Source organism: Lycium barbarum, chromosome 1 (genome assembly GCF_019175385.1).
Source record: "Lycium barbarum isolate Lr01 chromosome 1, ASM1917538v2, whole genome shotgun sequence".
NCBI lineage: Eukaryota > Viridiplantae > Streptophyta > Magnoliopsida > Solanales > Solanaceae > Lycium > Lycium barbarum.
The window spans coordinates 166,642,451-166,667,098 of record NC_083337.1 but is presented as its reverse complement, the minus strand read 5'-3'; the positions used below and the strand labels follow the sequence as shown (position 1 = coordinate 166,667,098).

At 34.1% G+C, this 24,648-nt stretch overlaps 3 protein-coding genes across 5 annotated transcripts; 2 read left to right on the top strand and 1 right to left on the bottom strand.

Moving 5' to 3' along the window:
• Positions 1-183: 183 nt before the first annotated feature.
• Positions 184-5,880, bottom strand: LOC132605707 (PGR5-like protein 1B, chloroplastic). The gene is made up of 7 exons (XM_060318894.1): positions 5,461-5,880; positions 3,946-4,008; positions 3,771-3,857; positions 2,930-3,161; positions 1,788-1,861; positions 1,550-1,648; positions 184-674 (listed from the first exon to the last, which is right to left on the bottom strand). The coding sequence occupies exons 1-7, from the start codon at positions 5,668-5,670 to the stop codon at positions 597-599; spliced, it is 843 nt and encodes a 280-aa protein (XP_060174877.1). The 5' UTR covers positions 5,671-5,880; the 3' UTR covers positions 184-596.
• A 989-nt stretch (positions 5,881-6,869) lies between these two features.
• LOC132605684 (uncharacterized) lies at positions 6,870-12,601 on the top strand. Of its 3 annotated transcripts, none has more exons than XM_060318885.1 (3): positions 6,870-9,920; positions 10,998-11,114; positions 11,233-12,601. In XM_060318885.1, exon 1 carries the CDS (start codon positions 8,000-8,002, stop codon positions 8,984-8,986), a length of 987 nt encoding a protein of 328 aa, XP_060174868.1. In that variant the 5' UTR covers positions 6,870-7,999; the 3' UTR covers positions 8,987-9,920; positions 10,998-11,114; positions 11,233-12,601. The 3 variants fall into 3 exon arrangements, with proteins under 3 accessions (XP_060174868.1, XP_060174860.1, XP_060174854.1); XM_060318877.1 differs by having other exon boundaries at positions 6,870-11,114; positions 11,233-12,234; positions 12,358-12,601; XM_060318871.1 differs by having other exon boundaries at positions 6,870-11,114.
• Positions 12,602-21,775: 9,174 nt separating this feature from the next.
• Positions 21,776-24,648, top strand: LOC132605681 (expansin-A6-like). Its single transcript, XM_060318860.1, has 3 exons — positions 21,776-21,995; positions 22,301-22,619; positions 23,939-24,648. The coding sequence occupies exons 1-3, from the start codon at positions 21,845-21,847 to the stop codon at positions 24,246-24,248; spliced, it is 780 nt and encodes a 259-aa protein (XP_060174843.1). The 5' UTR covers positions 21,776-21,844; the 3' UTR covers positions 24,249-24,648.

Genomic DNA, 24,648 nt, shown 5'->3' with positions numbered 1-24,648 from the left:
GTCAGATAATATTGCGTTTGTCATCTAAGAATTGGCCAATTTTGAAGAGGCTACCTATGCTTGTCATTGTTTCGAAGTTGGGAATATAATACATTATGATGTATATGGACATAGGAGAGATGCTGAATGAGAGGAGCCAGTCTAATTCTGGATTATGCTACTATCAAATTAACAGCTCACATATACACAAATGAGATTTATTCATTTCATAAAAACAATTATCTGTTCAACCAAATGGCTAGTTCACATATAGACAAATGAGATATTTTCATCTTACAAAAAACAACTCTGTTCACTAAATTTTCTGCAAGCATGACCAAATACACTATAGTTTCTAAATATCTGGGCAGAATTCTTCTATTATAGTACCAGTAAATGTTTCATGATGTGAGATGTGCCACTGAGTTGGATTTAAGAACTCAAACAGCTTTTCAACCACTTGCAGCAGAATTTTCAAATCTATTTAGTATGGAGATATTGGCACAAGAAGGCAAACTGTCATTGTATCACAATTTTTAGCTCTGGCTGATAAGGAGTTGTACATAACGCTTTGTGATCATCAGGAGTAACTGAGCGGAATTCAATCAACATCATCGTCACGCCCATCTTTGCCTCTGTCTAATTAAGTAAACGCGACCATAAACCCAACGTTTGCCAGGTCTTGCGACGGATTGCTGCAGTAAAAGAACATGGTATTAGGGCAACTATATACTTGGATGAGAGAGAATCTGAATGGTGCAAAAATGAAATGAATTAGGCATTTCATAAAGATGTCGAGAAAAATTGTTAATAACGAAAAAATATAAAACAGTAAAAAAAACAAAAAAGGAGTGAGAATAACAATTTAAGGAGCTAACTAGAAGAAAAAAACAATTTAAGTAGCAGGTTAGATCATCACTAGAAGAAAAAAACAATTTAAGTAGCAGGTTAGATCATCACTAGAAGAAAAAGAAAAAAACTAATTCAAGTTAGTTAGAACTATGAACTAAAATAAATAGAAAACACATTCAAACTCAAAGATAGATTCAACACCTTAAGATGTATAGTTTAATCTTCTCTTATAGACCATTCGACGGCATAACAAAATATGATCTTGCAAAAGTTCTAAAATTGAGAAATAGAATATCATGTCAAGAAAAATACTAATTATTTTCAGACACAAGAAACAGAAAATGTGACCAGACCATTATTTACATGTAATGAGGTAAGCTGAAGCAGTAAGTATACAAAGAGTTCTATGACCGCTTTAAGAGAATGCAAATACAATTATTTAGAGTGAAATTTCATAATCTATCATCGCAACAATTATTAGCTTAATTATTTCTCAAAGGGTTATCATGTGTTTGCAAACTAGTGTATCCAAAGAAAAGGGAAAAGCTTAAGTATACATGAATAACAATATCTGACCTGTAAAGGGAATGATCTCCACTTTCTAGCAAGTGAAAAAAAAATGTAACAGTGACAGCAAAAAGGAAATGTGCAAAATTCCTCCAACCAAATACGCATGTAGTGTGAAGTAAGATGAGAACCGAAGTCATGTCAAAAGTACCTCAACATTGGTTTGAAATTCTAATCTGCTTCCACAAACATGACAATCAGCTCTATGTGGGGAACGGTTGGACTTCTCTGCTTTCAGGAAAGCAAAAACCTGAAGGTAATAGTGTTAAGAGCTATAAGATTCATCCATTTCTGTACAAGGAGAATACGATTTAACCCTTCTTTACTGGAATCATATCAATAACTTCTAGAAATATTTGTGGACATGTGAGAAGCTAGTTCTTGATTACCTCTTCACCACAGTTTGGGCATGACCCTTTCAGAGCTACCAAGTCATTTTTCCAAAGTCCTTGAAGTGCTCCAACTGTGATTAGTTATCTCAAGTTATAAACTGTACTTGGAATGCATTGAAGAAATAATTCTCAGAAAATTATGGACACAGACAACATTGCTTCTAGACATGGTTCAACAACCACATTTACACTGGTGAAGATCACCCAACAGTACAACATGGAGGTAAGTTATAAAAAAATTATAATTAAAGAAACACCATTTCCTAATAGTAACCTTCTTAATGAAATTATTGCAAACCTCACTCTAGTACCTAATTATGCAACAGTACCAACATGATGCAGAATTAGAACGGGAATGAAACTATTAAGGATCAATATACTAAGGTGCTGTTTGGCCATAACAATTATTCACTTTTTCCCGGAAAAGTTTTTCACTTTTTTCCGGAATTAGCGTTTGGCCATGAAAATTCCGAATACAACTTGAAGTTGTATTCCGGAATACCAAAAACTCAAAAAACTAGTTTTTCAAAATAAAATTCACTTTTTTCACTTTTTTACAACTACATTTCACCAAAAACTACAATTTCAAAAACTATGGCCAAACACAACTCCAACTCCAACTCCAAAATTCCAAAAAAAGTGAAATGTTTTGGTATTTATGGCCAAACGGCACCTAAATTTTCCTCTCCAATTCTTGACAATATATGACTGGACTTTCCCCTTTTCAATTCTAGCATTGTTGGTTCAAACAAGGATATTAAAGTCAAAATCTCTTTTAGATGCTTAAGATCCAATTCTAGCATTGTTGGTTCAAACAAGGATATTAAAGTCAAAATCTCTTTTCTGCACACATGAATGGAGGTATTCTCATACACTTATTCCCCAACTTTTGAAGAAAACACTCATTTTTTCCTTATAAGTAGCCTTTTCATATTGAGAAACCAAAAGATTCTTATAATTCTCACCAACTTACTACTTGCACTAGAACTCCTAACTAATGAGCACCAACAACACCAAAATATCGCAGAACTAATTTCTAGACGCGTAATTTATAAAGTATATCAATATGAGACTTTATCTCAAACAATTGATAATGGTTAAACTTGACAAATGAAGGTTCAAGAAATAAAACACATTACCAGATGCCGAAGCAATTGGAAAGCCTATAATAGATCCCAACACCATAAAGAGGATTCCATTGAGCACTGTAAACAACTCAAAAGATTGATCGGTGTAGGACATTCCTGAATCAAATGTGTCTTGATAAGCCTGAACGATGGTGTAGATTAAAGGCACAATCAAGAATGAACTCCCAAACCCAAGAATCAACAACCATACGCTTGCTAATGCAAATGCCTGTGAAGGATCTTCCTGCCCTACATCCACATTAATCAATATTCAAGTGTAGGACGAAAGCCTGGTCTACAAGTAGAAAAACTACTCCAGGATGAAAAATTATTGTTCTACGGAATGACACAGCTGAACTAGATTTGCAAATAGCACAACTAAAATTGTGGGATAAGTAATGTTTGTATACATCCATAATGTTTTCTTTCTCCTTTGTCATGGCAGATGCAGAGACTTCATCTACAAAGAACAATTATTAGGTCCAAGGAAAATATCAATCTAATAGGATTTAGTGAAGACATACAAGGCACAAGCAAAGTCGATGGATCAAGTATGGAACATGATAGTTTAATAGACTTCAATATATCAAACAAGTTAGAGGCAACAGAAAAGAAAAGGTAGAGAGTAATATTATAACAAGGTACAATATTAACGGAAATTTAAGATACTTCCACTTGGAGTTTGAAGTACTCACGTTTACAGTATTCTAAAATGAATGGAAGTAATATTCCAAACACACAAATAGTAATGACCAACAAAAAGTTAAAGAAAAAACTCAAAGGGATATCACAATAAGCAATTGATATAACCTATGTATAGCACAATAAGCAATTCATTTCACAGTAGTATCACCTCTGCATCAGCATAAGTTGATTGCCGCCTGAGACTACAGCGGGGATACTTGACTACATGCTTTGAACCATACCACCGCAATCTTAACTGTAGTAAAAAACATTGTGCATGAGGATCAGAACATAAAAGGAAAATTCAAGATTTCATTAGCTATCCACTATATTTAGAAACTTACCTCTACTCTGTCAAACATATCATCAACTATTAAAGGCGTTCCACTGTAATAAGCATCACGTGCCTAAGAGAAACAGAAGTACAAAATCAGAGAGCAGCCGGACAGGGGAGAAAAATAAAAAATGGAGGAAAAAGAAATCAAGTTTCTCTGTGTTTCTACCAGTCTTTAGTTTAAAGGGGATTTTGACAAACACTATCTACTAATAAATCCTTGTTGAAATACATACAGTTTATAATGCCAGTTTTTTGGCCAAGGACTAAAACTGCTCCATCATGAACACAAAATCACAGAGATGGACCTCATATATACCGCTCAGATCTTCTTTAGCTCCTCACCAAATTATCAAAAAAATTCGGGTAAAAATGATTTTAGTCCTCCAACTTAACTTTAAAAATCAAAGACCTCCCCCAACATTGAACAATCGACATTTTCATCCCCTTATCTCAACTTCCGTACATTGACCGGTAACTTTATATTATTTGATTGTCATCAAAGGGGTAAAAGGGAATTTCACTAATATTTTTAATTAATTAGTTAGTACCCTAATTAATAATATATAAATTTTCCATAGTTTCCTCCGTTAATTAATTCTAACTCTTTCTGCTGTCTTCAATTTTTCTCCAATCTCCATAACCTAAGCAGTTCTTCAGATAAACGGGAGGTCTTTGATTTTTAAAGTAAAGTTGGAGGACTAAAATCATTTTTACCCAAAAAATTCAACCAACAAGTATAAAGTATTCAAAAGCATAGAAAGCTTTTAACCACGCAAACTATCAAACATGCCACTCCCTCCGCTCCAATGTATGTGGCACACTTTCCTTTTTAATCTGTGATATCACCTTTCTATATTTAGAAACAACTTAACTTTAAAATTTCCATTTCACCCTTAATGAAATGATTTATTTATTTTTTGATTAAGCACCGGGTGTCCGGGTCTCTTAGAGCCCCGACTAATCCCGGGGGTGCACAGGCCCTCGGCAAGGAGTTTCCCGCAAGTGCACCACGGTTAATTCAGGTTTTACCCAGTCCGATGGCCCTCAGAAATTGTTTGCACCCAGTGGGTTTCGAACTTGAGACCTTGAAAGGGAGCACCCCAAGGCTCAAGTCAATTGCCACCAAGCCAACCCCTGAGGGTTAATGAAATGATTTATATCCACACAAATATCTAGATTTGTTTTAGACCACAAATTTCAAATTTCAAAATTCTCAATTTCTTTCTTAAACTTTGTAACTAGTTAGGCAGTGCCACATAAATTGAGACGGATGAAGTAAGTCATTAAACTCAAGTGATTCAACACATGTTAGGTTCCTTACTTCACATATCTAATATATGTGAACGCCTGAAGGCACATAACACTAATCATTTCTTTGACTTAATTAAAGCAAAGGCTCAAACATGCACTGCTCAGAAACTAATCAATATATCGATAGTTCTACAAGGCAACTTAGGTCTTGAATAGACGTCGTCAATGTAAAACGAAATCCTACTGATTGTAAGAGTGAGATGAGTAATACCTGGCGGTAGAGGGCTTCTAAGGTTTCTTTGCTAGCTGTCTCAATAGGTCCCACGAATATACATGAAGGTCCTTCAGGCTCTTCGCTAGTTGATAATCCATGCCTCCTTGTGGATATCCGGACCGGAAACGAAGCTCCGGTTCGGGTAAGCTCGATGACAGTGCAACCGACCACGCGCCCAGTGACGGGAGACGACCACGCGCCGGCCATAAACCGGGAAATGATGTTTGTGGTTACGAGAGGAGTGGTCAGGCTATTGTGAATTTTGACGGGTCTCTATTTCGTTATGGCCACGAATTCGGGTGTTTATAAAGCGGAGCCCGGTGCCGAAAATGCCCCCTGTGGTTGTTATTTGATTTGCTAAAATATCTCGTTAGTCGCTGATGGGGCAAGTGGGAGAACTTCTTTTCCTGGACACTTGAAGTCCGTTGAGTGAGGAGAACAAAAACTCATAAAATTCAACTTTATTGATTAGACACACACCTCATGTTGCCTGATCTTATTCGGATTTAGGAGTATTATTCTTCGTTTTAAGTGAAGACATCATTTAACAATCAACTACACCTTAACTTATGTGGTGTAGTTTAATTGATTATTTTTAAAAAATGAAATACTTAGGACGTATGCATTGGCAGAGCTAGCTTGAGATAAGAGTTCATTTGAATCTCTTTCACCAGAAAATTATACTGTGTAAATAAAATAAATTTATTTTGTTGTGTTTACACTGTTGAATTCCCCTATATATAGCGGAAGATTCTAGTTTTATGATAAACAGGTTAAAAAAATTGCTTTAAGTTAGAAGTCAAAATTTTAGGTGGGCCGCTTAAGTTTTTTATTTTTAATCCTCTTATATGAAATTCTAATTCAGCCGCAGATGTCATGAAATTTCTATCACAATAAAAGCAAGCTAACAATAAGGAAATAAAAGATTTAAAGTTAATTATTTTTAAATAGAGAAATGTGCCTTTTTTTTAAAAAAAATTGAACTTATAAAAATATAAGTAGTATCATAAAAATGAAACGGATGAAATAACTTCTTTTGTAAGTGCTAGATATGTTTAAATTTGAAAACAGAAAAAAGTTTTTTATATATTTATTTGAAACAATTTTATGTGATTTAAGAAAGCTAGTTTTGTTTTCCAAATTAATCCCGGAAATAAGAAAGTCTACTGTATAAATTAAGGGCCCATTTGGTCAGTAGAATTTTTCACTTTTTTCCTATTTTTTTTCACTTTATTAAAAAATTAATAAAAATTTTAAATACAACTTGAAGTTATATTTCACTTTCGTTATTTAAACAATCAAATATTCTTTACAAAAATTATAACCAAACTCTACTCTAACTCGAAAGTTCCAAATAAAGTGAATAATTTTTTGTTTTCATGACCAAACGCCTACTTAATGTAAGATTTTGAAATTAACACAAAAAGTACGGTTAAAATTTGATCATCACATTTCAATACACAAATGCAATGAACACTCAAATCTGCTTAAGAGCTCATTCTGGAATAGTATTGGATACTGCGCTTCACCAACAGATAAGTTAATGTTCTATTTCTGTCAAACTGGCCAAATTTTCCTTGATAGATGAAATTTATTCAATGTCTTAGCGTTCGAATTTCGGGTTAGGGTTTCTACAGTTGCATTGATGAATCGCCTTCATTCCGATAATTGCTACATTTCATTTTTGCTTGCTCAACTTTTAATTCCGGATGTTTTTTTAGTATCTTCTCTTTTACGGGACTTGTGTTGTGTGTGTGTCACTGTTGTGTGAATTTTTTACCGGACACGTGTGTGTGTGAGAGTGTTGTGTGTATATGTAATATGTGTCTGTGTGTATCTTTGGATGTGAGTGTTGTGTGTGTCTATATGTAATATGTGTCTGTGTGTATCTTTGGGTGTGAGTGTGTGTATATGTGTGTGTGAGTGTTGTGTGTATCTATGTGTGTGCGCGCGCGTGTGAGTGTTGTGAGGGTGTGTGTATGAGTGTTGTGAGGGTGTGTATGTATACGTAATGTGTGTGAATGCTGTGTGTGTATGTGTATGTGTGCGTGAATGTTGTTGTGTGTGTATGTGTATGTGTGCGTGAATGTTGTGTGTGTATGTGTATATGTGTGCGTGAGTGTTGTGTCTGTATGTAGGTGTGTGTGTATAATTTTTTTTTTTTTTTTGTGTGTGTGTGTGTGTGCCCGTATATGTGTGTGTTACTCGTGGACAGATATAGCTAACATTTTGATAATTTCACAGCTGTTTGATCTTTGTGTTGAACTTAGTGTCCTGTGCTATAGAAGTAGGTGATGGTTCGTCTGTATGCTTCAACTGATAAATCAGTTTCGGAAGATAATAATGCTGCTTTTCTGAAAATGAATGACACAAATGAGATAAGGAATAATCTAGAAGCAACTATAGTTGTCTTTGAAATAGGAGGTTTAGAGGAGGCTTCTGTGGAAACATCACTAAATGAGCAAAGTATGATAGTTTCTCCGGATGATGGAACTCCAGTTAAAAAAAAAAAAAAAAAAATGAAACTGAAGTTGAGATGGCGAATGAGGAATATTCATTAAAGGAACATGAATATATTCAAACAGATGGTGGAGTCGTGGGAGAAGAAGGAGAAAACAGCGGTAAGGAAAGGTACGAAGAAGATGCAGTTAGTAACAGCAAAGATAATGGCCTAGAAAATGGAGAAAATATGAAGGAGAAAAACGAGGGAGGTACTAAAATACTGAATGTAGGGTATTTGTTAATGGAAGTTGGATATAATCTGACAGATGCAGTGGTGGGAGGAGAAGACGAAAGCAGTGGAATTGATAACAGTGAAGATAATAACCAAGAAAATGTAAAAATTATGGAAGAGAAAAATGAGGGAGGTGCTGCAGGTGTACACATAGATCACGAAGGAAGCATAATGGATAAAGATGCTATTGGTAACAATGAAGATAGCGACCAAGAAAATGGGCAAAATAAAGAAGAGAAGAGTGGAGGTACTGCAGGTGTAGACAAAGATGACAAAAGAGACACACTGGGTAAAGATGAATATGAAGGAAACGAAGAAGAAGAAGAGAATATAGAAAACTTGGAAGCAATTACAAATCAAGCGACCAAAAACTCTATGGAAGGGAAAACAAAGAGAAAGGCAGATGGAAATTCTGAAGCTATGGGTGACTTTAAGCAGGTTCTGAAGAAAGTACCCTCTGAAAGCAACGGTAAGGAGTGCTGTGGAAACTTGGCATCCAAAGATGACAATGATCAGGATTCTAAGGGAACCGAAACAGGAAATGTGGTCTCTACATGTGATGACGATGGAAGCTCTGAGAAGGTTATCTCTGGAGGTGAAGCTAAGATGAGCCCTGAGAAAATGGATAGTGAAGGCAGAGATAGTCCTGATCAGGTTGATAGCAGGGGTATGATCTTCATGTGCAACTCGGAGACAAAGAAGGACTGCTATCGGTATAACATTCTGGGACTCCCAGCAAACAAGAGAGAGATGGTGGAAAAAGTTTATACAGGGATGAAACTCTTTTAATATGACGTTAATTTGAAATTGACGTTAATTCGTAAGATCTTGAATACATAATCAATAAGGTTAACATTTAGCGACTGTTCTTTTGCCACCTGCTCTAATTGTCCTCCTTCCTTCTCTGGTGTTCTCCTCTTTGGCCTAATGATTGCTTTACTGTCTGATGGGAAGAGGGGGGGTGAGGAAGTCTACAGTTCCTAAGAAGGGATTTTGCATGGCAATTAACTCTATGATTTTGTTGACTTTGTTACTTGACTGAAATCGGTCATAGAGATGAAATTATAGTCAATTTAGGTTGAGGTACTGTATTTTTCTTCCAATAGGCTGTGACGTACTTAAAATATATGTTGATGTATGTGTTTCGCTTCTGTGTGGAATAGCAAATATTTATTTACGCACCAAAGATATACGATTGAGCTTGAAAAGTATTGATGGATAAAAATAGTTATTTGATAATCATGGATCTAATTTCTATCTTAGAGCCATTGATTTAAGTAAAGACGGTATTTTGAGAGAGCAGAATTTTGTATTACTAGGATGTTTTTGGATGCTTTGCACTGATGCCCTAATCAAGTTTCCTGTGGTGAGTTATTGTGCTTTATTCTGGAGACTAAGAACTGAGTTAGCTATATATTTGGTTGAATATGTGCATAATCCAATATCAAGATTAAAAAGGTGTACAAATGTCCATTTTTGCATATACCAATTTTTGGAAAACTTATTCTTTCCTCTTGTGCTGCCTTTGTGCGGTTTATGGTAGTTTAAATCTGAAGTTATTTTAAAAGATAAGGTCTCAGGTGTATACTGAGTACTAGAAATTTTCTTTATTCAGTTGCTTTCCCGTTTGATAATTAACTAGAATTTTGGTTGCCGTGGATGATGTATAGACAATGAGACAAAAGGATGGCTTTACACATTAAAAGATGATTGTTCTTTGAGGGTAAGAAATACTTTTCCAATATTACATGATGATCAGTTGTCTTTTTTCTGATTAAATGAATGAATAGTCTTATGGATTATAATCTTCCCTCTTTCTAAATATTTTTGTGCTCTCAATGTTATGGATTTTCCTAAGAACATTTAGACTTGTTGGAATTGGGTGCTGATGGAACATTTGGTTAAGTTCAACAATTACAGCTACAACACCATTATAGAGAGATAAAGAAGGGGTGATGACTATCATCTTTTCCCATTGAAAAGAAGGGGCGAGTGATAAACTCCAACTCTCCCCCTAACATCTCTCCATCCAGAGAGCACCTTATACATGCGTAAGCCATATAAAATTGTCATTCAATGTGGAGATGTGGATATCAAAAAGATATCCTCGGTAAAAAGTAAAAACAGTGAAAGGAGGTAAATTTCTGCATCTATGTATGCTTTATAAAAACTTAACAATGGAATGTCTTGAATGGTTTGCAATGCTTGATGCTCATATCTATGATGGTTTGTTAGTGGTTCATAGTTGTTTGTATGGACCTCAAATTCTTTTTTCAATACGGAGAAAAGTTATGACATAGGCAGTTAGGCACAAAGCCAACTAAGATGGTTAGAAGTTCTGCACTTCTTCCATTTTATTTGAAGAAGGGGCCAAGATATATCATAGTACATATGACAAAAGCAACGTGCAATTTAATTTAACTGTTGACTCTCTCTCTCTCTCTCTCTCTCCCCTCTTGTGTGTGTGATTATGTGATAGAATTGCACAGAAGAGACAGGCTGCTTGAGGAGAACAATTTTGAATCTTGAATCCTAACTATCTTTCTGTTAGTTTGTTGCTCAAGCCATAATAGCTATTTATGTCACTAGAACTGGTGCATTTACTAGTCAAAGCAAGTATAATGTGCTTCCAGTTTAGCGCTATGACCTCAAATTAGAGATGGATTCTTTTATTTTCTTGATAAGTAAAGGTTGGTGGTTTTGGGTTTTAGAATTGTATTGGTGCTTATGTTTAGTGCAGTTCATGGATATGAATGTTTGAATGGCCACTTTGTCTTAACTTTATCTTTGATGGTTTCAGGTTCGTTTTTCCATTGTTGATGATTGCTTGCCATTAGCAGAGGAGAAGTTTAGGGAAGACATTAGAAAGAACTATTACACGAAGACAAAGTTTGAGTGTAAATTGACCTCTGAACAGGTACCTGGACATTGTATTTGCATTTATTGGAAATCCTTACATTTGTTTGGCTGTTAATATTTGTAAGTTTCCTTGAGGATCATGCCAACAATTTGTGTATATTGTTGCAACTCAATAGGTGAAGAATTTGGGTAAGCTTTTCATTTTTGCTAGCAAAGAGTCTTGTGTACAACTCAAATCAGAGACCAGTATGGATAAACAAAGACAACCTGAAGATGTTCGACAAGCTAAGTGGGTGGAAGAGTCTAGCTACCACACAAATCCACTGTTATCCACATCTGCATGAAAGGAATGTAGTTACAACTCCATTGGCGCCATTAGCTTGGCCTCAAAATTCACTACCACTTGCTGCTGGTCAATCACAGAACAGAACTTTGGAACCGGTGTTTATGGATGGGACACGATGACACATTATCGTGATACTTACAGAGAGGGACGACTGTTGGAGCCTCATGATTCTTACAGAGGAGAGGCTTTAGCAGAGTATTGTGGTTATTCCAGACAGGATGGATTAGTAGAGGGTCACGAATATCAGCTAGTAAATTTGGAAACAGGGCGCCAGGATGTTGTAAACCATTATCCCTATGCTTTATACTCAGAGCATTTGTCCTTCCAGGATCCTGTGTACCCTCCAGGCAGACATCCCGAGTATATTCCTCCAGCAGGCTTACGACCTGAATACCGTCTTGGTGGTCTATCAAGTGGAGTACAGCTCTACTAGAGGCAAGCCTCCTGACTACCATTCATCTACAGACTCTCTGCCCGAGTTCCATCATCATTAACCTGTATACAGATATTAGGTTCCATCAAATGTAGTATTAAGAGAAAGCTAACTCTTCCCACTAGATTTTAGCTTGAAACTTTGACCATTTAGTGATTCAATCTTCACGGGGTTTCTGTAATACTGATTGTTTACTACGTAGTTTGAGCTGAATTTCATTAGATAGCGGCCCTTGGCTCTTCAAAAGTTTTGTTGCTATCATTTTGTAGAGGAGACATCCGTTAGGCCAGATTTCATCTTGATCTTTATGGTTATCGCCAACTTTTACTTTCAGATTCGAGAAAACTTTTACTTTCAGATTGCATTCCCTGTATGAATCTCTCTCATCTCTTTTGTAAGGTCAGATTTCACTGGTTTTTAACTTTTTATGTTCTTATAACTTCTCATCGTCTCACTGGATTTGATTAACCTAACTACTCAGTCTAATCATCTTCTTAACTTTTGTGTCAAATTCTGATGTAGGATGTTGCCGAGCAGAGCTTAGAGTGGAATTTTACACACTCAAAAGTTAGTGATCTAATACTATTTTTTCTTTTTTGGAAAATTCAGTATACACAATATGTTGAAATTGTTTGACCCTAGTTCTGTAAGTATCACCAAAGGGGAGATCATTGTTCCATTTTGATTGACGTTGTTGCCAGAAAATGTTCAACTTTGAGAATATTTCACGCATGAGGCTTTCATTTGCTCAGGCATTGCCACCATATATCTTTCTTGTTCAATAGTATCTTATACTTTTAGTCTTCCTTTGACACGGTGATAATAGATAGTGAGGCACTGCTATGAAAATTGTGGTTTGACCCTCTGGCCTCAGAATACAGAGACTAATGACTAAACGAGGTCTAAGCCTCAGTGCATCAGTTTGCAATCTTAATAAAATAGGAGCAAAAAAATCCCTTATCACTCTAGCTACTCATGCACTTAAAGATTAAATGTAAATTGTTAATTAAGGTAGTTGTTTCTCAATCGTATAATAACATCTATTAATTGGTCGGTTACGGTCTTACACTTTACTTAAGAAAACAACCAGAAACAAATAACTGAGTTACAGTCTAATGGCTGCATGCTACACACTGCGCGTATTGTGTGTGTCTGTGTATTTATGATGAATTTATTGAATAAAATATTCCTGAAGATCTCCTTTGGTATAACAAATTATGAGAATTTCCTCTTCATTACAAATTGTTGATGTGTGGGCACGACTGTGGATGATTATTTATTTTGAGGGACCAAAAAAGTACTCTTGTATGGCTTGTAGGTTACTTAAGATGGTAGTTGTGGTAGTTTGGTCCTGGATTGGTTATGAGTAGCCGAGCCCCTAGCTTGATGTTGGCATGTCTCATGACGAAGTGCATTCAATGCAATGGTCCTAGAGAGCAAAAGAGAAAATGAGCGAATGATAAACGTGGAATTACTGCACGGGTTAGCCATTTCTGCCTTTTGACGAAAACTTACATGGTCCCAATGGAACATGTTGATGAGTAAATGACCCCAACGTTAGAATCTTTCTCGAATTAGCTTTTCACGCATTTAAGTATGGATCGGTTTTTTTATTTGGAGCTTTGAGAGTTTTCCAGGAGAAAAACTTACACTTTATGTTTAGTAAAAAATCAATGAATGTAAGACATGTATCTTACATATGAATGTCACTTGGAGATCATTGCCTATAGAGTCAAGAAGTTATTTGTTGGTTAAGAAATACTCCATGTATTCTCACGTTAATTTAATAACTCCTTGAATTGACTTACTTAATTGTGTATAAATATCGGGCACGGATGATTATTTTCTGTTTCTATCCCTTTAAGAGGTAGCGGGGGTGTGGTTCGATTGGAGGGAAAGTGGGTTAAAAGTGAAGCTAGTGGTGGCAAAATTAGTATAATAAAGTCATGAGCCACCTAACCCACTCAAGTTTGGACGGAACAATAATCCATCATTTATTAACTCAATCCATTTTAACCCGTCGAAATTCAACTTAATCCGTCCATTTAACACCCCTAATTAGTGAAATCGTGAAGGGGAAAGTTTGATGGCAAGACGGGAGCATTCTCCACGTTCTAAAATGGTCCCCAAAACCAACTCCAAACTGGTGATTGGGAAGTACACCAATAAAACAAATTCCTAACGGTGATTTTGGAAGTACACTTACTTTTCCCGAGTCATAATTTTGCATTATAGTCTCAGAACGTTATCATTCTATTATGCTTAAAATATTTATACAATAGTATATTTATTTATATAATTACCAACAAATTTCTATAACAAAACTTAGTTGGCAACATATATAATATTACTGGTGACTAACATGCTAAAATAATACTACAGCTTAACTAGACTTGAGAGTTTTTTTCTTAAATGCTACGTCTCCCTTGAGTTGTGGGGGCATCTTAGTTACAACTCTCAGTCAATAACTTGACTTGCTAGCACACCTCAGTGAGAAGGACCGTGTAGCATTTATGAATCAGCTTGATCCATTTCCAAATTCCAATAGCTTGTTTGGTAGGCTACACGTAATGCTTTCAATTTTGGCTTAGCATGCAGTTGAATCCAAAAACATTGTGTCGGTCCAAATAGGTTTTGAAGAGTTTTGAGTTACATGCACTTGGTAGTGTATTTTTTTTTTTTCATTATTAGGTTAAATTTGCTTACAATAGCAAATAGCTTTTCATGCTCTAAAAGGGTAACTTGAAATATAGAATACAAACAACTTACTCCCTCTATTTTAATTTATGTAAATATATTTAATTGGGCACAAAATTTAAAACAAAAGAAAGTTTTTTTTTTTTTTTGTGATTTTACACGTCATAGAAGTAATATTTTTTTGGTTATAAAGCTTTTGACACTTGTGCACCTAAATTTAAACATGCCAATATCAATTACATAGCTATAAAAGAGAAATATATCACTCTCTTGGAACAAATTAAAAAGAAAATATATGTTTCACATAAATTGAAATGAAGAGAATGTGTCATTCAGTTAATCAAACTAATAATATAAAAACGGTATACTATCGATGTATATAACTTAAATCCGATTTAAAATGACTCAACCGTCCATGTCCCTTTCCATTGGATTCCATTTGGGATACACAGCTTTTCAAGATCACTTAGTCCATGCAGATAGTTGTAGCCTAACAGGTGGACACAAGCACGATGTTGGAAGGGCTCTTTCACTCATCTCATGTGCCTTTTAATTCCATTTACTAATTCAGTCAAAACATATAGGCCTTATGAATTATGCCACCGGCTCCTGTCTCTCTCTCTCTCTTTTTTTTTTTTTTTTTTTTTTACAGTAGTGTAAAACTATTGATAGTATATTTCAACTTCTTACTGTTGAAAGTAGTACGCTATCTCAATTAAAGTCTCATTATACTGGTCGGTGCAATCATGCGAATTGATTATCATGTGAATTCAGATTTATAGCACATGCTATTACCATTAACTTGAACTACATATAAATAGGGGAAAAAGGGTAAAAAATGTCACACTACTTTGAGAAAAGAGCTAAAAATATCCTCCGTTACAAATTTGTGTTAAAAATACTCCTCCCATCATTAAACTTTTCAAATATACCCCCTATCTTAACGGAAATCCCCAAATCCCCCAAAATAACCCGATTTCATTTTTAAACCCGCTCCATTTAAACTTAACCCAACTACATAAAAAACGCATATGCAACCAACTTGTTCCCGAGTCCTACAACTGGAGCTACTAGGCACAGGAGCGGGTAACTCATATGCATTATTTATTTAGTTAGGTCGGGTCTAAAAATGAAATCGGGTTATGTTAGGAATTTCCGTTAAGACAGGGATATATTTGAAAACTTTAATGACGGGAGGAGTATTTTTGACCCAAATTGAAAAATAATTTTAACCCTTTTTCCAAAGTAGAGGAGCATTTTTTACCCTTTCCCTATAAATATAGTTGAATAATCTAAAATAATATGTTTTTATGCTCAAAGTAGTGATGTGTGAGATGATATTCTTCACTTGCTAAAAATTCTAGCTTAGACTCTTTCTTCTTTTAACTTAGCTTTATTTCACTTTCAATACAATATGAAGTCAAAACAAGTTAAGCTCCCTGCAACACCAAGTGAGAAAATTTAACGGGAAAAACATCTCAAAACTTGACAAATTAAAGCTATTGATTTGATGAGATAAAATTGGTTTAATTCTTCTCCTTCCATCCTCGCTCTATATCTACATACACATACGCACACCAAGTTAAAACACATTGGTATCGGGCCAGCCCATTATGATATTGTCCGTTTTGACTAAGCTCACACGATTTTAAAACACATCATTAGTGTCTAGGGTTTATTTCCTAATATATCCAGTATCTTTTCCATGGTCTCAGCGTCATCGTCGAGATTTGCCCCACTAGCACCTCAAAGATGTAGGATTTGTATAAACTCAGTTGACTACTGAAGTTTATCCACCATTTACCAAGATTGCATGCGAAGAGGATCTGATACCATCTGTAACAATCCAATCTAAGCCACTAGCGAAATTATTCACTTTGGGCCTAGATCGTCATGGATTTAAAATCCATCACTAAGGTTTAATAAGAGTTTCATATATATATATATATATAGGGTGTTTTTCTATTTATTTCCGATGTGATTTTTTAGAATTTGACAATATTTGTACATCATTATACAAAAGTATCTATGCGGAGAAAGTTGAATGTTGATCATGTTTTATGTATCTCATCTTCAAGAAATGAGAGATACACAATCCAATTTCAAATTTCAATCACCCCATGCACCATTATCACCGAGATACAATGAAATTCTTATTATAGAAGAAATATGCTCTTTACTACAAGAAGTCTATGTACTTGCACATAATAAGGGTGAAGTTAGAAGCCCTTATTATGTGCAAATATATATTAAGAAATTCATCAAATATCTACATTCAATATCCAGTTACTAACACCTGTTGTTGCTATTCAAAATTTAGAACTCATAAAGTTTAAATTCTGGCTCTGTCTCTGTTAGCTAGTTAGGAGCTGCAAATATATATTAAGTACTCCCTCTGTCCCAAAATAATTGTCAGCTTTTGTTTCTCGAGAGTCAATTTGACTAATTTTCAAAGTTGAATTCGATTAAATTAATTTAATATTTGAAATTTAAAATATAGATATTCAAAAAATGAAAACTACTAATAAGTTAGCAATTTTTTTTTATATCAATACGGTAAAAAAATCATAAAATATTATTAAATTGCAAATAATTTAACTTTGGATAAGCGGAAGGTAAAAGTGTTTTGGGACGAAAAAAGTACTAATTAATTGTTATTCTGTGATTATGGAAGTGATATAGGAAGATAGAGATGAGTTCGGTAAAGAGTTCAAAGATGTTGAATGTTAGGTGGGCTCTATGAAATGCTACAAATCTACTCTATTACAACAGGAATTTAAGCAATATACACAGATGAAGTAACTTTTTTTATCTGTGCAATTAACTAATCACGGTGCGTTAATACTTTAATTTTCAAATTCCGTCAATCTTGCTAGAAGAGTTGAATTGCATTTTAGGTCAACTTAATATGATGATTTAAATTTTTTATAAAGTAGTACACAAAATATAAACTCATAGGAAAAAAATTAAAACTTTAAAAGAAGAACTATCATATTTTGCACCATCTTTAAAAGTTAAGATAATTATTTCTTTGTTTAAATTCTTGGACATTCTTTTTTTTTATCCTCAAGCAAAGAAATCATCTTTCTTGTCTTTTTATTTTATTTTATTTTATTTTATCTTAGTAGAGTATCAATCAGAAATTAAAGTCGTTTGCACTAGGAGATTCTATTTTAGTAGCACCATTGAAGTACAAATGAAAGTAACAATACCTAACACCTAACACTATACAATATGGCCATTGACAATAAATTTAAAGACGTTAAGAAAATTCCAAATACTAAAGGTGAAGAGCAACAGACTAAGCTAAGAACACGATAAAAACAAATTCGAGGTGAACTATTAGAGTAAATAATTAAGGAATTATTAACCAATTATCTACCGAAAGATACGTTTTCCAAACATGAAGTTACACCTTAATTACGTCAAACATTTTTAACTTATGCAAGCACTTTTTCTTTTTAGGAATTGACCCCAAAATTAAAATCTATGTAACTACAAAACTCAAAGCAATGTTGCACGAAAAAGAGTTTAAATGCTTGTTATTTAAATAGGCAAAAACAAAGCATCTTCATTTTTCAAAGACTTCAAGGTTCGTCCTTACTGTCGGCTGCCCATATTTTTTTCTTCTTCTGGGAATTCTTTAGTTGAAAAAAATAAAAGAGTAGTTGAGATTGAAGTTCAAGGAACAAATTATTTTACAAGTTTAAATTGTGTGTATACATGAACTTTACTTGGAAAATTTTTTAGTGAAAATTAAAGATTTGATAATACATTAAAATCGTTATTTCGGTATTTCAATTGAGAGTTCAGAATTTGTAAATGTTCATGGTCAAACATGTTTGCTTTTGGACTTATGTTAATTGTTTATAACTTGAAAGGATAATGGCATGACTTAAATAGTAGATAAAATAAGAGGTCTGATTAATCAAATTTGTTGTGAATAAGCAAGACGTAATAATTATTGGCCTATAATAGGTAGACACTCTCTATAAATAGAGTTCAACCTGTCTTTTCCTATCTATCAGAAAGAACCACTCTGTTCTTGAATACGTGATAATGTTTAGCCTCCCATCAGTCTCAATTTTCCAGATTGAGAAAGTGTTGTAGCTAGCGAAAGTTAGCTTCAGGATTAACTGCTTAACTACCGATTGATGTCGCTACTAAAATCATTAAGTTAAATTGTATATTATTTTAACCAAAACTTAAGATTATGTGTTTTGTATGTATATAATGTGTCTTGATCTTTGCTATGGCTATCAATTTAATATCTAACAAAACAAATATTGAAAATATTGAAGTTTCACAGTTATAATCAAGTACTCTGTATTTATGCCAAAACTGTTTATAGATTATTTTGGTTAATCCGACAAATGAAACAGGCTTGACACGTGCAACATTTTTTTTTTTATTCTCTTTCTTTGAGAAAAAAAATGTTTTTTTTGGGGCAGAAAAATATGTTTATCATAAGTCTATTGGAATGAGTACAAGCTATATATTAGGATTTACGTGTTGAGTAGTTCAACTAACTTGATCTCATACAGATATCACATTTTTAAAATTGCTAAAAACTTCTTAAGTGTGTACATTTCGATATATATATATATAATTGGATGAGATACTTAAAGAAGTCTCATTACTCTCAACTTTTCACATTTTCATTTAGCAAAAGAATGATTATTGCATGATCTACCTTATACAAGGGGAAAGGAAACCCCGTGATTGTCTCCTCTCTCGTGAATATTTTATTTTTCTCAATATTGCTTCTTCTTTTTCTCCTTTAAAAAAAAAAAGAAGAAAAAAATAACATTAAATAAGAAAGACCTAATCATAACTTATTAAGATTTGAGCTCACGCAATTGCGATTCGAATTGTTTTTCTTGAAAAGAGGTTGTCCCACTAGGAACTTTATCTCAATTTTTTTTAGATGATCTTGGACTTACTCAAATATACTGAGAGCTAATTTGATTAATGCGTCATATTATGGCTTTACTTCGTAGTACTAATATTAAACTAAATACACACTCTCTTTTTCAAGTAAAATTGTGGTGTGTTATCTGAAATTTCATTTCAATATTTAAAATAAACAAAAAAATAAGTGAAAAGGAAGGAAATTACAATGCAGTGGGGCATTATTGAATGCAACTTTCTTAGTGCGAGTTCAATCGGATACAGTAATTTAACACATAGCTCAAATAAATATGGGGCAAATGTAATCCGAATTCATAATTTCAAAAGTATAATAACTTCAATACTAAATTTTTTAAAATTATAACCCATTATTTAAGAGTAAAAAATAAATAACTTGAAGAAAGCATGAAGGAGTTGTAGTGTAGCCTGTGGTTTTGGAGGAACACAATCATTAGATTTCCATGTAGATTGTCCATGAAACTTCTTAAAATCTTAACCCTTCTCCTGCCTAAAATTGTTTTCAAAACTGAAAAGAGGTACATACAGAACATTCTATATCCGGTGGGGAAAAAGTTAAAATAATAATTTGGTCCCTAAAGTTTTCTAAAAAAAAGGGGGGGGGGGGGGGGGGGGAAAGAACAGAACCTTACAACCTTGTTCCTTTGTTTTTAACTTTTCACCTTCTCTTTTTTTTTCAATAAGGTTTTTTTGCTATATTATTTTGGCCACAATAGTCCATATAGGATAAATTTATATGACTATTTAGGTCAAATTTAATAATTTATGCTTACTTAATGTCATTTTTTCTTAAAATTTATCTTAATTTAAGATTATTCAATAGAGGTTATAGTAATTTTTATATAAATATGATTAAATTTAAATTAAATTGACGTGACAATTTAGCAATTTTTTTTACCAAAGTGCGTTAGTGTGCGTCGCGCGTGCGGCTCGAGAGACGCGTTTGTCTTTTTGGGCCCACAGAAAGCCCACAGTGTTATCGCATTCGGCCCGTGAATTATGGTGATGTTACACTGGTCCCTATCAAGTCATCCAGCTGGTTTCGTCCGGTTTCCCTTTGCTTTTTAAACATGTCAAGTAAAGGTAAATAATCTCTGATTAACTATAAACAATCTTTTATGTTATATTTATGGATTTTTTGTGAAAAAAGGAGTAAATAATATTCCCTGTGATTCAATTTATGTGACATCATTTAATTAAACATTAACTTTAAGAAAAAAAGGGAGACTTTTGAAATTTATGGTTCAAAACAAGCTTTGAAAATCATCTCATAAATTTAAATTATTTTTAAATATAAAAATGTGTTATTTTTTTGGAACAGATTAAAAAGAAAAGTGTGTGATATAATTGGTATGAGGAGTAATATATTTGTGATGGATCATAAAACTTCTTTGAATTTCTAACCTCATTGTTTCAAGTTCATTTTTTCATGTAGACACTACTTGCTTCTTTATCAATTTATTTCATGTGAAAAGATTGTGACTGGAGAAAAAGTGTTTATTGGATCATACTGTAAAAATTAAAAGAAAGTATTTACTCGTATCATGCAACAACATGTAATTGTTTATAATAAGTCTAGTTTTTGAAAACTAAAGAGAATAATGTGATAGAATAACTAGTTAAAATAAATGGAAAAGCCTCAAACATGCCGTCGAATTATAAAAAATGACTCAATTTGGCTCATTTATGTCATCGTTCGTTACCAAAATGACTCATCCATGTCATTTTTTATTAACGCCGGTTTTACAATATTAGATATGACACGTGACCTCCAACTAGATTATGTTTGTGGGTGGGTAGGGTGTATGGATCAGATTTTTTATTAATTTGGGATTTAAAATTGGGCTAGTTTAATTAAACGATGTAGACCTCTAATTAGATGTCACATGTCATATCTGGTATTATAAAACCAACGTTAATAAAAAAATGACATGAATGAGTCATTTTGGTAACGCACGATGACATAAATGAGCCAAACTACAGATGAGTGGCACAAATGAGCCATTTCCGATAGTTCGAGAGTATAAATGAGCTAAACTATTGATCATGAATTATTTTCAATAGTTTGACATATTTAAGTCTTTTCAATAAAATAAATGAGCGTATAACTTAAATTGAAAATAAAAATGCCAAAAAGAAAACATTTTCATTAGAGCGTGAAGCACACACCGAAGAAAAGCTAAATTATCGTTTACTACTCTAGTGTTAAATATTTCCATTTACAAAATGGGATATCCAATGAGACCATAATTACATAAAGTGCCACTAGGTTCACTTTCCTAGCTCCCTCCATAAGTAGTCCTCTTTCCCTCCACCAATTCCTCCTCATCTTCATACATTTTTCCAGTTTTTTCTCCCTGTTTCCATCTTTTTTTCCACGGAAATGGGGTTTTTGAATGTGGCCTGTATTGTTTCTCTTTTCTCAGTAATGTTATTTGCAGCTGAAGCAAGAATCCCAGGTGTTTATACTGGCGGTGCCTGGCAGAGTGCTCATGCTACCTTCTATGGCGGTAGTGATGCCTCTGGTACTATGGGTATGTTACCATTTCACTTGCCTTACCCTAGAGCCACCCATATATATAATGTACTTGAAATGCTCCATTTTTACTCTATTCTCTCTAGCATTTTTGTTCTATGTTCAAAGAAATGCAAGTCAACTAGTAAATCTGCATTTTTAGGGTTTTTCCTTTTTGTTCTTCTTCTCTACACAATGTACTTGAAAGGCTCTGTTTCTATCTGTTTTCTAGCTATGTTCAGAGAATTCAAGTCAATATATAGATGTAAAAGTGTAATGTATCTAAATTTAAGAGTAATTTTGTGATTTGTGATGGATTTACAGGTGGGGCGTGTGGGTACGGTAACTTATACAGTCAAGGGTATGGAGTGAACAATGGAGCACTAAGCACAGCGTTATTCAACAATGGCTTAAGTTGTGGAGCATGCTTTGAGATTAAGTGTGACAATTACCCACAATGGTGCCATCCAGGAAGTCCTTCCATTTTCATTACCGCAACTAATTTCTGCCCTCCAAATTTTGCTCTGCCAAACGACAATGGCGGCTGGTGTAACCCACCTCGTTCACATTTCGACCTAGCCATGCCTATGTTTCTCCACATTGCTGAGTATCGTGCCGGAATTGTCCCCGTTGTTTACCGCCGGTAACCATTTTGTGCTTTTTCTTCCTTCTTTTGTCTCAATTCCCTTTTTTTTTTACCGAACGGAATCCTCTGCCCCATAGTCAACCTCTAGTACAGTTCAAGGTGCCGATAATTCATCTTCGAAAATCAGGTATGTATGAAAAGAATGTCAGATTTTTATAATTAGAAATGACTTAACTTTAAAATTCGCTTTTTACCTTAATAGGTTTTTGGCCATAGAAATCAAATATTTTTCACTTAATTTAAAATTTTTGATGTGAGTTGAAGATATATTTTGGCTTGGTTATAGTTTTTGCAAAGAATTTTTGATCGGTTAGAATCACTAAATTGACAAAAAGTGAAAAGAAAAAGTAAAAACGGAGTTTTATAGTTGTTTTTCAAATTCAATTTTCATGGCCAAAAATTAATGTTCAAATAACGTAAAATAATTTTAAGAAAAAAAGATAATAATTCTCATGGCCAAACAAGTCTTAATAGGAGTAATTTATAAATTCACAAATTTGAATTTTTTTCCTTTCTTCGTAAATTTCAATTCCCCACCCCCACGCCTCACTCCCCCCGTGTTATTTGTGCTTTTGGTATGTTCTGCCGGTGGGTGGGGTTATTATTATGTGTTTTGGTTTTTTCTTTATTGCCTTAGTCAGTTTTTTCTGTTCACTCATGGGGTAGAAGGAAAATAACCTGTCAAACGTACAATTTGCATGCTTTTCTTCCATTTCCCTGTAAATTACTGTAATTGTACCGCGTGCTGGTACAGAGTTGTCACAATTGGGCTAATAATAAACATAGGTAAAATTCTCTCACCTACTATACGAACAAAGGATATTGAGGGAATTACATATTACACTAATATGTAGTATATTGAAACAGGTAAGGCATAAGATAGGTGTGAATCATATCCTAACTGAAATTCCGAAATAACTGTCTCCATTGATTGTTAGTTGCGCGTGGTTAGGTAAACTTGCGCCTAAATAATTGATTCTCCAACAATTTTTCCCATTGGCAGTAAACACACCGAATAAGGACCAATCCTTGCATATTATTAACTGCTATATCTTTAATAATCTTTTTAATGATATGGTAATGTAAAAATAAATCATGACTCCGTTAAATCAAGCTGATGTTAGTAAAAATCAAACGAAGCACAGTAGTCCGCTAGAATGTCAAACACCAAACCCTAGGTAGTGCAGCACAGTCTCCTATTTTCTCTAGTCCTTTTCCTACTGGGTCCTCATATTTACATTCCGCGTTAACATACTTGCCCTCTGGTTATGCCGAAATGACTAAAATAAACTGGTGTGTTTTATTTATTTACGCAGGGTGCCATGCAGGAAGAAAGGTGGAATAAGGTTCACAATTAACGGTTTCCGTTACTTCAACTTAGTTTTGGTTACCAACGTCGCGGGTGCAGGGGATATCGTGAGTCTTAGCGTTAAAGGTGCAAAGACTGGTTGGATAAGTATGAGTCGTAACTGGGGTCAAAATTGGCAAACAAACTCAGTTTTGACTGGTCAAGCACTGTCATTTAGGGTCAGAGCCAGTGATAGACGTAGCTCTACTTCATGGAATATTGCTCCTGCACATTGGCAATTTGGTCAAACTTTCATTGGGAAAAACTTCAGGGTTTAAAAGGGAAAGTGAAAACAAATAGCTTATAATTTTAAGACTTTTTTATCTGTCTGTTTGACTATTGTGGTAAAAGGGTATTTTGGGGGATTGCGAAAGTTGTTAGAAAAATGCTTTTTCAGACTTGGGATTATGGAAAAGTAAGTCTTCTATTGATTATGGGGTTTTTTGTTTTTTTTTGGGGGACCTTTTTTTGTTTGGATGGGTTAAGTTGAAAGAGTTAAGGAGTTTTTATGGAGAAATTAGGGATTTGGAAAGGGATGAAGTGTGGATGATATAGAAGAGCTGAAGTGGCTGCAAAAACATGTTAGCCCGCAGCTAGTAGTAGGACTATATATTACTAATATTAACTGTATTTCAGTAATTTGTAGTTTAATTGAAAATATGTATGTTGTTTTTGGTA

Excerpts from the sequence above, each read along its gene's own strand:
- LOC132605707 (XM_060318894.1), bottom strand. The coding sequence starts at position 5,670 with ATGGCCGGCGCGTGGTCGTCTCCCGTCACTGGGCGCGTGGTCGGTTGC. Across the intron at positions 1,862-2,929 it reads TCCAATTGCTTCGGCATCTG|TTGGAGCACTTCAAGGACTT; the intron begins GTAATGTGTTTT and ends AACTAATCACAG. Across the intron at positions 1,649-1,787 it reads GCCCAAACTGTGGTGAAGAG|GTTTTTGCTTTCCTGAAAGC; the intron begins GTAATCAAGAAC and ends TATTACCTTCAG.
- LOC132605684 (XM_060318885.1), top strand. The coding sequence starts at position 8,000 with ATGGCGAATGAGGAATATTCATTAAAGGAACATGAATATATTCAAACA.
- LOC132605681 (XM_060318860.1), top strand. The coding sequence starts at position 21,845 with ATGGGGTTTTTGAATGTGGCCTGTATTGTTTCTCTTTTCTCAGTAATG. Across the intron at positions 21,996-22,300 it reads TGATGCCTCTGGTACTATGG|GTGGGGCGTGTGGGTACGGT; the intron begins GTATGTTACCAT and ends ATGGATTTACAG. Across the intron at positions 22,620-23,938 it reads GTCCCCGTTGTTTACCGCCG|GGTGCCATGCAGGAAGAAAG; the intron begins GTAACCATTTTG and ends TTATTTACGCAG.